Genomic DNA, 13792 nt, shown 5'->3' with positions numbered 1-13792 from the left:
ACAAGCTCCTCTGACGAAGATTTCTATAAGCATCCCAAGCTCGGGATTCTTCATCAGGTGGGAGAAAGTGTTTCTTGAATTCAGCTTTGAACCCTTCCCAGGTGGTTGGAGCAACTTGATCCTTCTGTTGCTTTATCCACCATCTGTCCGCTGCCTCAATAAACAGGTGTGTGGCCTCGCGGATTTTCTTTAGATCGGATTTAATCTCACAAATGGCGAAGGCTTCTTCCCACTTGTGCAACCAAACCTCGATCACATCAGAGCTGCGCTCGGTCATCCGGCCAGCGTACTTCTCCGGTCTATAATTAGCGATATTAGGTACTTTGACCCTTGCGCGCTCTAAGGAATGTACACTGGGCTCTGGCTCTGCTGGAGCTTTGCCCTTGTCAATCCTAGACGGTCTAGCCGACAAGGCTTGCACCATCTCCCTAATCTCATTTTGACCAGCATTCACCTGAAGCTGCTGGTTCATAATCTGCTGTAAAGCATCCTCTAATATTGAAATCCTACCAATCAATGTAGGTGCTGCGTGATGTGACATCTGTTGTGTAGATTGTGCTCTAGACTCACTAGGATTCATCCTTGAATTCTGCCCTACTGCTTCCATAAGTTCACAATGGAAGAGGGTTTTTTTTTTTTTTTTTTTTCTGGTTTTCCCCCCTTCTCTTATACACAGAAAAATAAACGACAGTCCCTGCTGGAAAAAAAACGAACTAACAGGTACTTAGAAATTTCTTTCAAATGGACAAACGCTCCCTGGATTCAAGTCCGTCTCCTGCTCCGTTATCCCCCTTTGATTTTTCTGCATAGTTGCGAATCTGCAGCGTGCCATTCGTTTATTAGTGCTGGGCTCATCGATCTATCTGTTCGTTGGTGCACGATGGAACGTCTCCCCTGTTGCAAACTTCCGTTGCTTCTATTTCGGTATGGAAGTTGTTATCGTCGCTACTGTGGAGATGACGATGAGCAGGGAAATGTAGCTCCCTCACGTACCACCTGAATAACAAATCTCCCGCTCAGCGCAGCGTCACAACGTCACCACGCTCCACACCTTCCCTTTCGTAAAGCTGATCCTGGGACCTGTGCGCTCTGATCGACAACACTTTCTGCCTTACGTTAATCTGCATCTCCTACTCGTCGATCTCTATCGTGCTGCGCGTCGACTCTCCCTTGCTGCCCGTCGACTCTTCCTTACTGCGCTCTGATACCAAGTGTCAGAAATTATCTCCTGAATTTCTCTGCTGTTCCTGACTGATGCTGAACCGATGCACTGACTCAACAGACTCACGGGCGATGGCAGTATTACGATCCTCCCAGCCAACTCTCAAGGGCATGATACGTATTCATTTTTTCTTCATAAACATCACTACGTATTTCCTTCATGTTTATCCTTGAGACCCACATCTCCCTAGATAGTTCCTGGCCACATGTCTACAATTTAGGCCCTTACTTAGATGCATCCTTTTTCACCCCTCTCTTGGAGTTCCTTTTAAAACAATCGCCCTTTGGCAATTTGCACATTTAGATGCACCTAGGCCCTAGCCCTATTAGAACTATCTAGTCAATGCCATTACGCCCTCACCTAGGACCTTGGCAGTTACTTCTCTTGACCATTTAATTACGCACATTAATTATTACAAAGGTTGGTCATCTTAGAGAAAATGCCCACCGATCTATCCGAGGTCATGCTATCTCGGCTAGAGCATAACAGATAGAATTCCTAGATATTGGACTGAGTTTGAACAAGCCTTCCTGAAAGAGTTTTTACTGGATAATGAATTAGAAAGAGCGTGGGAGGCTTGGGATAATTGCACTATGGGTAAAAATACTCTAGTCCAGTACATAGCGAACTATAGGGAGGCAATCCTTAAGTTGAATGATAATGTTAAAAAGTATAAATCTTCTTTCAATGATTTAATGTTTGAATTTAGAGATGTTTTTCTGTCTGATTTACCTGATGGTTTACCTCCTGAGAGAGAAGTATCATAAAATAGATTTAATTCCTAGATCTACCCCTGTTTGTAAATCCCCATATAGGCTTAGTCATACGGAGGAACGTGAGGTCAAAAGACAGTTAACGGAATATCTTAGGAAGGGTCAAATCCAAACAAGTAGCTCACCTTGGTCTGCACCAGTTTTACTGGTAAAGAAAAAGGATGGTACTATGCGTTTATGCATAGATTACCGAGCACTAAATAAAATCACCATAAAGAATAAGTATCCTATGCCTCGCATTGATGAGATCTTTGATCAATTGCAGGAGCAAAATACTTTACTAAAATTGATTTAAAATCACGATATCACCAAGTACGAATTAGGGAAGAGGATGTCCCTAAGACATCATTTCATACTAGATATGGGCATTATCAATTTAAAGTAATGCCATTTGGATTAACAAATGCTCCAGCAACTTTCATGACACTTATGAACAGTGTCTTAAGGCCATATCTAGGAAAATTTGCTCTAGTATTTTTAGATGATATCCTTATTTATAGTAAAACAAGGAAAAAGCATTTGGATCATTTGCGAAAACTGTTCCAACTGCTTAGAGATAATTCACTCTTTGCTAAAGAATCCAAATGTGAATTCTTTGCAAAAGAAGTGAAATACTTGAGACATATAATATCCCAAGAAGGGGTGCGTATGGACCCTGACAAAGTAAGGGCCATATTGAAATGGCCACATCCTACAAATCTAGAAGAATTACGAATATTCTTAGGTTTGTCAGGATTCTATAGGAGATTCATCTAAGATTATGCTAGGATTGTTGTTCCGATGACGGACCAGCTTAAAGGGAAGGAAAGCACCTTCATATGGGATGAACCTCAAAAGAGAAGTTTTGAAAAATTAAAGGTAGCTATAGCGGCAGCTCCTGTCTTAAAAGTAGTGGATCCAAATGAACCATTCGTGGTTGAGACAGATGCCAGTGATTTTATTGTTGGGGCGGTACTTATACAAAAAGGTCGACCAGTGGCTTTTGAAAGCAAAAAGTTAGATCATGCCCAACGAAATTACTCGGCATATGAGAAGGAACTATATGCTATAGTCTATGCTTTAAAAAAGTGGAGGCACTATTTATATGGTGCAAAATTTGAGATCATCTTTGATCAAGAGAGCATTAAGTGGATTTGTAATCAGCCAAAGCTTAAAGGTAGAAAAGCTAGATGGGCTGAGTTAATGCAAGAGTTTGATATACAATTGACATACAGGAAATGGAAGTTCAATGTGGTAGCAGACTCTCTTAGCCGAATGCCAATTTTTAATGAATTGAGTTTTACTCACTTTCAAAATGATTTCCTTAAAGGGGAAATGTGAGTTTGATTCTCACTTCTCTGAAATATGAAAAGCAATTAAAAATAGGGATCCAACAAACCGAGAGGCTTTCACTGAGGAGTGGCATGGAAATGGCGACACACCACAGGTTGGTGATAAAGGACTCAAGTGGAAAAAATATACTATAGAAGATGGCTACCGGCTCTACAAGGGTAGAGTATGTATCGGAAGATAATGACATTAGGCGCCAAATCCTTTTTGAATGTCATGATAGTCCGAGTGCTGGACACTTGGGAATTCATAAGACGTATGTACTTCTGAAAAGACAATTCTTTTGGCCTGGAATAGATAAGAATGCCCAAGATTATATATTGAAGTGCCAAAAATGCCAGGTCAATAAGGTTGAACGCCTTAAGGTAGGAGGTCTCCTACATCCATTGGAGATTCCATCTGGCAAATGGAAAAGCATCTCCATGGATTTCATTGTGGGACTACCTAGGACACAGAGGGAGCACAACTCTGTGTGGGTAATTGTGGATCGGTTGACCAAGATGACTCATTTTATTCCTGTCAGTGAAGATGTTAAAACTCCAGAATTAGCTAGGCTATTTGTGGAGCATATCTATAGACTATATGGGCTACCAGCCGGTATTGTTAGTGATCGGGATATCAAATTTAACAGCCATTTTTGGAGGGCTGTATTTAAGAGGTTGGAAACTTCATTGAATATGAGCACCACGGATCATCCATAGAGTGATGGTCAAACTGAAAGTGTCAATCAGATCATTGAGGATATGCTTCGAGCATATGTAAGTAAACGGCAAACTAATTGGGAACAGTATCTGCCCATATTAGAATTTGCATATAACAGTGCCAAACATTCAGCTACAGGTTTTAGTCCATTCATGATGATGTATGGATTTCAACCAAGAGCCCCAATGACAGTGGGACTCGAAAAAGAGAAGGTTCAAGCGGCCAAAGACTTTCTTGAGGATATGAATCAAATGCTTAAGTTAGCTAAAGATAGTATAAGAAGAGCTCAAGATAGAGCACAAAGTTATGCAAATCCCCACCGTAGAAAGTTGGAGTTTGAAGTAAATGAGAAAGTCTACCTTAAGGTACCTGAATCTTCAGAATCTCTAAAGACAAGTAAATGTCCGAAGTTGTCTCCTAGGTATTGTGGACCATTCACAATACTTAAGAGGATTGGAGAACTTGCTTACAAAATAGCCTTACCTGAGGGATGTAGAGTGCATTTAGTTTTTCATGTTAGTAGGCTAAAAAGAAAATTAGGAGATGATGATAATCTCATTGGAAATGAAGTCCTAGTTGAACTCATTGAACCTGCATCTTTACCACGTGAACCAGAAAGAATTTTAGATACACAAGAAAAAAGAACGCGACATACTATATGGAAAGAATGTCTAGTTAAGTGGAAAGATAGATCTGAAGAGAGTTCAACATGGGAAAGGGTAAGCAATCTCCAGAGGAGGTTTTCCAATTTTGTTTTCGAGGATGCAAACCATTCTTAAGGGGAAGGGAATGTTACGTTAGCCATAGTCCCAGACTTGACTGGTGCGATTATGGTGAGGCGGGAAACCAAGAGGGCTTGATACTGCAATGGTGGATGTAATTAAGTATGGCTAGGAACAAGCGGGGCCTAGCATTAGAAAGGGATGCCAAGAAGAGGTAAAGACTAAGGTCCCCTAGAAGGACACTTGGCATCTAGAAGTCCACATGGCATGCAGTGGGCTAAGAGGGAGGATTCTAGAGGGAGCCAAAAAAAGAAAAGAAGGTTTTGGAGAAACAGAGGACCTCAGGATGAGAGAGGGCTCGAGAGGGAATCTGTGGCTGGGTGGACTAGCAAGAAAGAAGCCCTCGAGGTTTGGGGACTCGTATCACGACCACAATAGTCACTTATTGTCGAATTCTTCTTCCCACTGTCTTTTATCTTTCTCTACCCCTTGACAACAAATGTATGCTCACCTGTACCTGTTGCATTCATCTCTACTCTCCTTTCTTCTCTAAGAAGCATTGCTATAACATCATGACAAGTTAATGCATCAGAATTAACTCTCAAGATCATAACCGATTCATTATAACTTGGGGGAAGACTGATTAGCAATATAGCCTCTGCATCGTCATCCTCCATGCGTACTCCCAAAAGCTAGAAGTTGTTTGACTATAGCTTGCATCCGATTCAGATGTGTTGCCAGAGAGTCCCCATGCCCATTTGGCAACCAAAGAGCTCTTGCTTGAGCATAATCTTTGAGTTTTTCACCCTTGAACCGAACAATTCCTTTAGTATACTCCAATTCTGAGCTCTGGTCTTCAAGAAATCGACAGGGTGGAAAATTTGAATTCCTAGAACCCTTCCCAGCAGGCCCAAGGCTCTCTCATTCTTCAAATCTGAGCCTGCATCTTCTCTAAGCCTTGGTTATTGGCAGGATTCTTTTTGAACCAGACACGAGTCCCCACAAGCCTTTTTCCATGAAAAGTAGACATACAAACAGTTGCAAAGAGGGGAAGTTTCTCTCATTAAATTTAACAACTGAGGTATCTGGCAAGGCATTTCGAAAGAGACTTAGACTAGTTCTCCATTTCTACATGACTGAAACGACCACAGGCTTTTGATTGCACACAAACCCTCACCGACTGCTGTGATGCCACTTATTGATATTTGTAACTAATGATAGCACATAAAATATTGTATGCAATGATTGAGAACCACAACGAGATATGACTCTTGGATTCTCACTATATTGGAAGACAAGATCGCAATCAAAAACTGTGCAGCCCAACCAGGCTTATAGTAGTAGTAGTATTACAAGAGATGAATATAGACACACAACTTATATATCATGATCCATACAGGCCGTGACCACACTCTTCTAATCTAACTGCATAAAATGATAAGTTCATCACACAGATGAACTTCTAGAGGACATCCAGGCTGCGACACATGCAGCAGATACCAGAGAAGAAAGCTTTCACACAAGAAACTCTCGGACCTAAACTGCTCACACAGCCAACCGCTGTAAATAGAAACTGATAGGCAGCACCTTGAAAGCGTCTCCTACCAGCAGCTCTAACACCAATAATCACCGAGCTTCAGGAGGCTGCTAGAGGTCACAAAAGGCGACTCTCGTGGAAGCCGAAAGGTCACAAAACTGACCACGAAGAAAAGATGACCACTGGAATAATCAAGAGCTCTTCATGCCAGCCACCACGTGATTGGCTGCATGAGAAATGGCCACGTGTCTTTTATTGCCCTTTAACTCCTACAAAGGTTCATCCTAAAGCTAACAAAAGTTTGAGCTATGTTGGTTTAGCAAGTAGTGCTTTGGGAATGAGGCTCTCATCCTCTTCTACATGCATTCATCTTGTGAATGATGTGACTATGTGATCATGTTTACAACATGTCGTAATCTTTTTACTCAAAAGGGCATCGTAATCTTTATACTTTGTGTTGCATTCATCTAGATGGTGAATGGTTTAGGATGGGGCAAGCTATAGATAGATTTTTAGGGCAGACGTACTGCATCAAAGGTGTTCATTATGATGTATTAATGCAACTCAAAATGCTTAGTTAACACTTTAGGTTGGACAATGAGCCTAATGGTGCCATCAATGGCAGTTGTGGCTAGCAATGGCAACTGTTTGGCTTGTGCCGCAGTGAGATATGGGTAGCGGGTGCGGCTGGCTACATTAGTGTGACTGTCACTAGCAGTATTTATGGCTTGGTGGTGGCAGTGTGGTTGTTGTAAGCAGTGGTGGCTTGGCTGTGGTACTGTGGCTATAGCAGTTGGTTGTGACGGTTAATGTGACTAGGAATGGCAGCAGTACCAGCTAGGTAGTCACAAGCAAGATGGCTAAGCTATGGCTAAGCAGCCGTAGGGGCTTCATTTGGCGAATATGATTGAATCCCTGTAACTGAGAAGGTCTTGTCTTGCCTCAAGCGAGATAGAGTGCGAGTATCAGTTAAGGAGAGGTGGTGGAGAGTAGTTGAGACAGTGTGCTCTCTAGAGCTCTCACTTTAGCTCGGTGTTTGCGCTTGGATTTTTAGAGCTGTCTTCTTCTTCCGACTGCTAGCTTGCAAATGTCTTTTCATCATCTTTACACCGCTTGCAAGCTCTTAAGAGGCAAACTGCTTTGAGAAAATGCACACTCTGCCTTTCCTTGCAATTTTTGTACACACTAGTCTTTACATTTTTTCACAGCGCCATGTCCTCACATATATTGCAGCACCTACACTCATAGCAACACCAACGGCAACGCCACAACTTTTTTGGTTATGTCTACATTCTGGTTTTCGTGGATACTGCTTTGACTCAAGGTAATCAATTACACTAGAACTGAGACTTTATGTTTTCCACTCACTCCTTCCATTGATTTCTTTGACCATAGTTATGCAAAAAATGAAATGTTGGTATCTAATTGGGACCTGTGCAACCAAGGAAGAAATCTTGTCGGAAATATCTAGCACAGTTATCTGCTTTCTTAACGCTTATTGAGACTTTTAAGAGAATTCACCAAGGGAAGCTTCTTTGCAGAACATCTCTTCCTTTTCTGGAAGGGAAATGGATATTTACTAGAAAGTTATATTTTTCGATAGCATTAATCCAGGGTGAAGTAAAGGTTCAGTTCCATGCCAACTTGCTAAGTAATCCATGGCACCCTCTAATATTAGCCTAGCAATGACATAAGGCCTAGTTTAAGGGGTTGGTTTCTTTGGTACCTATCTCACCAACATAGTTTGAGTTCTAAGGGCTTGTTGTGACATAATGTCCTTTGCTATGGAATTCTTTATTAGTCATAAGTATTGTAGTGGGATCAAATTTCTACTCTATCTAAACAGTCCTTTCTCAAGATGCACAAGGTCTCTAGGTCTTCTTTGGGTAGACCATCTTCACTTTGAGGGTACCTGATTTGCAGTCATATTTTCTTTCCAGTTTGTCAAACATTTTAAATCCCTTTATCAAGTTAGGGTTTATTTTTTCATTCTTTGCAGTCATATTTTCTTTCCAGTTTGTCAAGCATTTTAAATCCCTTTATCAAGTTAGGGTTTATTTTTTTGTTCTTCCTTTCTTTAAAAAGATGGGCAAAGGGCATATTTGCATAACCTGTGTCACATCCTATTGCTAGTTATTGTATGCTTATACATACAGAATGGGTTCCATGATGCAGGTCAAAAAGTTAATCAAGGAGAACGATGTGAAAAAAGTTGATTGGGATCATATGGTGGAAACAATACTTGAATCTCGTCCTCGCACACAAGTACGATTGTGATAACATCTCTCTCTACAAATGAATTTTGTTCCTGTCAAGTAGATACTCTGCAATAGAAAGAAGCCTTTAATGTTCAAACTCAATCTCTTTTTTTTTTCAAAAAAGAGACTTCTATTAAGTATTAAAGAAAACCGTTAGAGCAAGCTCCATACGCGAATACGGGATACACCATGCAATGCATGAAAAGCTCAAGAGCCAAAAAGAAAGGATTGGGGCTGATAGTGCCATCTCAATCCGGTAGCAACCTCCGAGAAAAAGGGAGAACCCCTCCAAACTCAAAGAAATACAGTCCTCCTAGAAGAGGCTGCCTGTGAAGGGCCCTGCATGCTAGCCCATATGGCTATCAAAGTGTAAACCGTCTCACTCCAAATACCCGTGAACACCTGTGATGGGTGTATCTGGGTGTCATCCAAGGCCTCTGCGCATGTGGCTCTCCAAATGTGCCAAGAGGAAATGCTAGCCAAAATCTCCCAAGAGGTGTCCACTGAAACATGTGAAGCTCTGAAAGGAATATGTGGTACATCCTGAAGAGAGCAGGGCTCTATCACCTGTCGGCGGATCGAGAGTGCCCAAGAAGAAGGCTCACCCTCATAAAACACCTGGGGCCCAGTAAGGGATAACCATGCGACCGAGCCCCAAGTCATGAACAAAGGGGAAGTATGAAAAATGCTGAGTATCCGAGCAACTCCTTTCCAAACAATTCTCGCTTGATTGCAGTCCCAAAGGCAATGTCGCACTGACTCCTCTGCAGAATGATAGCGAGGGCAAGTGGGATCAGCCCCAAATCGTGATCTCCATAGGTTCACTGCAATCCCTCCATGAATAGAAAGCCAAAAGAAAAGAGTGATCTTTCTATTTCTGAGGGATTTCCAGAGGCTCCTCCAGAAATCCCTATGCAAATTTGTGGTGAGGAAGAAGCTATCCCAATGGGGGGCTCGGAGGGAATCCAACCTCTACTGCTTAGCTGAAATCTCCTGGCATTACCAACCGTGAAACGAAAGAAGGGAATCCCTCTCTCTCGGTGCCCATGATCTATCCACTCCCACTCTCCTGGGTCCCACTGCAAGCACCTGATAGGTGCACCTCCATATAACCACAACCTCTAGGATCCCAAGGCCAAGAGCAAAGGGTCAGGGTCTAAGTATCACTGCAAGCCCGCTCCATGGTCCACAAAACCAGCAATCCTAACAGGCTGAAAGGCAACCTCTAGAAGAATATCATTCGTGGATCTAGAGAGTATACCTCCATCCCCACCGTCAAAGACCAGAGCATCTTCCCCAAGATCTCGAAGAGCGATGGAACTGCCGTCCTCGAAAAAGCTCCCATCCAAGTGGTGGAAGTAATAGGCATCTCAACTGTCCATTCCACCGGGATGGCTGCATCTATTTGTGCGTGCTACACCTCTGAGGTGACTCACGGACTGTAGCCTCTGACCCTCAAGTAGCCTGATAAAAGCCCTCCAAGTGCCTACTGTGTAGGCGGGGCCTCTCTCCCATCCAGACCACTGCATATAATGGGAAGTGCCCAGAGGTCTGCCATGCTCTTCAAGTATACTATCGTTCCAAATGATCAGCTACCTATCAATCTCTTCAAGGGTAGAGGGCGGAACCCTTCAAGAGTGTTTCTGAAGCTCCCCCAAGCTTTGAGGGTGGCAGTCATGAGAGGAGAGGCAGGAGACCTGAGAGAGGCAGAAGTAAAAATCCAGCGAGGGCTGTCCATCATCTCCTAAGGTAGGTGTGCAAGCCTGAATGCGTTCAAAAAAGAAATCCTTCCAAGGTTCCTGCCCAGGCATGAGTCCCCTCACCACCACCTTACAAAGCAATGCCATGCACTGCAAGTCCGGGTCAATGATATTAAGACCCCCTTCCCATGTAGGGAGAATAATGGTCTCCTAGGCCACCCTCGCTGCAACATATGCCGTGCCATCAAGTCCACTCCATCAAAAAATTCCTGATTGGTCTATTTAGCTGAGTGATGCAATCCCTAGACCGGCACCAGCAAGAACACACAAACCAGGCGGTGGCCAAGAGAACCTGGTTCACTATCACAACTCTAGAGGCAAGGTCGAGTTTGGCTGAGCTCTAAAAAAGGAGCTTTTTCCTTAAACTTTCTAGTACTGGGGCAAACTGTTGTGCAGGAGAGATGCCCAACCCTACCTGGCATCCCAAATATCTGACAGGAACACCCTTCTGAATCCAAGAAAAGCCAATGTCAACTCCCTAGCCTGGAGTGTCCTCATCACTGATCCAAAAGCCAAAGGATTTATGCCAATTAATGTGTGCCCTTGCAGCTGAGCAAAAAATATCCAAGGCTGTCCGGAAAGAATCAAGTGACTGCGAAGAGGCCTCAATAAAAAAGCAGTGTCATCAGCCAACTCATAGTCAAGAAGCTCCTGCTCCTGTCTCAAGGGCAATCTCAACCCATAAAGATCAGCCTGAGATCTAAGGAAGATACTCATAGCTTCTGCTACAAAGAGAAAGAGGAAGGGGGCTAAAGGGCATCCCTGATGAACTGATCTGGAAATCTGAAACGTGTCACCCCTTACCCCTCCAATCTAAACGTGGCTGTGGGCTTATCTGTAAAGGGAGGCCACCCCTCTAATCCATGCATCTGAAAATCCAAACCGTAGAAGAGTGCCCTCAAGAAAACCCCAATCTACTTTATCATAGGCTTTCTCGAAGTCCAGGAGTAGAACTGCAAGCCTCTGCCCGCTCTGCATAGCCCACTCTCTGGCTTCCCAAAAGAAAAATATATTATCAAATATGCTCCTGCCATGCACAAAGCCTGTGTGACTATCATGGATGAGGTCTGGAAGAAGGGGCTGCAATCGAATGCTGATCGCCTTGGCCAGGATTTTGTACAGAGTGCCCAAAAGAGTGATGTGTTTCCAATGGGATACAAAATTCATGTTGCCACCTTTCGGGATAAGGTGTGTGAGTCCCTCGTTCAGTGAGTCAGGCATCTCACCCGAGTCCCAAGTGCCCTGCAGGGCTGAAGTAATATGATCACCTATCATATCCCAAAAGGCTGTAAAAAAGAAGTAAGACCATTGGAACCAGGGCATTTGCCCTTATGAAGGGCGGAGAGAGCACTCTTGAACTCTGTGTTGGTAAAGCGTACATCAAGTGAGCATATCATCTCTCGTGTGACCAACATAGGTAAACTTTGCCAAATCTCATCTCTAGCCACATCTCTGGCCTGTGTGTCAGGATTTGCGGAAAGAAGGGAGGCATAGAAAGCTGTCACTAAGTGCATGACGGTATCCGGATGAGACTGCAAAACGCTGTTAGAGTCAATAAGCTACCTAACACTCTCTCTACTATGTCTGGGACCAAGTGTAGAGAAAAAGTGTTTATTGACTCTCCCTCCCATCTGTATCCAAAAGGACTCCCGTGCATGGAATGCATACTCTGCTCCTTGAGCAAGCAATGTTTGCAAGTGAGCCCTTGCCGTAGCAAGGCGCTCCTGTACCCAAGCATCTAATGGTCGTTTTTGCCCCTCCCTCTGCAAGGCTGCCAACTGCCGGCGGATACCAATCTCCCGCTTGAGTACCTCACCTCGCCGAGCACTAGCAACGGAGTGATAAAAGTCGTTGATACTGGCAAGTGCTGTGGCCACATGTGAAGGACCGGCCACCCCCCCTGCATGTGAGAAACTCAGATCTCTAAGACTTTCTCTGTGAGGGTCTCATCCCTGTATAAGGCATCAGGGATCCTGATACTGTGAGACCGTCCTCTCAGATGGGGCTCTGAGATGGACAAAACTACCGGAAAATGGTCGGAAGTGGAAACACCAGGTGCAATGCAAACTGTCCCCCCTCTATCAAGAGCCCAGTCATCCACATAGAATATGTCAATCCGGGCATGGATAGGCATCTGCACCCTATGGTTGGACCATGAAAACAAAAGTGACTGAGACTGAACATGAAATGCATCATCTGACCAAACATCTCTGCCACTGAATCTGAACAAGAAGGCATCCCACACTGCTCTCTCGAGAGAATGAATACCACCTTCTCTGCCCCCTTGCTTGTCAGAAGGTGCCTCAACCATGTTGAAGTCACCTCTAATAATCTACGAATCTGCAATGTCAGCCCACGAGAGCAACTCTTTCCAAAACAGAACACGGTCCCCTCTGTTGTTCGGAGCATAGAGGTTGAGGAAACCAACCTTACATCTGTCAATGAGAAGTAAAACCCACTGGGCCCTGGAGGGGGTTATGGTACCGTGTCCAATGATCAGAGGGAGAATAGAATCTGAAACTGATATGCATGTACCTCCTCTGGTTCCCAAGGCAGGAAGCCAAAAAGTCCGGCTTGAAAGTAGCTTACCTGACTTGGAGCAATCTCTGACATGCAGTTTGTGTTCCTGAAGAAAAAGCATGTCTAGGGAACTACCTGAAACACCTGGATGGAGCTGATTCTTGATCAGCTGTCTGCGACGACGATGAGGGATGCCGCCCAATCCCTGTGTATTCCAAGTGGCTATCCTCATCAGTGGGAAGAAGCGGGTTGGGATACCTTACCCGACTTGGTGGCGGAAAAATAACCCTCCACCGGAGCTGACCTCCTGCCATAGACACGAGGTCCAAGGGGAGGAAAGTCCACAGGTGAGAGAGAGAAAGATCTCTCAAAAGGGAGGCCGATAATTGGCTCTTTGAAAGTGGAAGGTACAAAATCATCATCTGGGAGGTCAGAGAGGTCCTCTAGAGCGGAAAAGGAGTTCCACTAAGCCAGTCCTGGGGAGGGGGTACGAAGGATTCCTACCGAAGCAGGGAGAGAATGTAAGACCCCCTTCGCTCTATCCACAGAAGGAGGAAACTGTACTGAGTCCTGATCAAGAAGTGCTACAGATGAGGTGCCAACAACCTGGGCTGCTGAGGAAGGTACAGCGTGTTCCTGGGGTGGAGTCGAACAAGGCTCCTGAACACTAGTCTCCTCCCGAGGCTCCAAGGGGGTAGCCTCCGAAGCGGTGGATGTGTGATTTGAAGTAGAGGGCCTAACCGCGATCGGAACCCACCGTGGGCCAGAGGTGGTACGGGGTGCAGGAGGGACTCGTGTAGCCCTAGGAGGGGGGGGAGCCCATGTCTGAGGCAGTGCCTGTGGAGTGGTAGGTCCTGCTCTTGCTCTCTGTCATAAGCTAGTACGAGCTGGTTGCTTTCGGGGCCTCTTTTTCTTCTTTGGGCAATCTCTGGCGAAGTGCCCCGAGGATGTGCAAATCCTGCACTGGTC

General features: G+C 44.4%; 1 protein-coding gene across 1 annotated transcript in view; it reads left to right on the top strand.

Annotated features, from left to right (window-relative positions):
* LOC147889347 (uncharacterized) overlaps positions 1–13792 on the top strand; it is a 225183-nt gene that overhangs the window by 170415 nt on the left and 40976 nt on the right. The window contains exon 11 of the mRNA XM_087392059.1: positions 8461–8550. Within this exon, the coding sequence (XP_087248185.1) occupies positions 8461–8550 (90 nt within the window). The remainder of the gene's footprint in view (positions 1–8460; positions 8551–13792) is intronic.

This window comes from Dipteris shenzhenensis, chromosome 20 (assembly GCF_047967505.1).
Source record: "Dipteris shenzhenensis isolate YYH24624 ecotype China chromosome 20, Dip_SZ_1.0, whole genome shotgun sequence".
Lineage (NCBI taxonomy): Eukaryota > Viridiplantae > Streptophyta > Polypodiopsida > Gleicheniales > Dipteridaceae > Dipteris > Dipteris shenzhenensis.
This window is presented reverse-complemented; position numbering and strand designations above follow the sequence as displayed.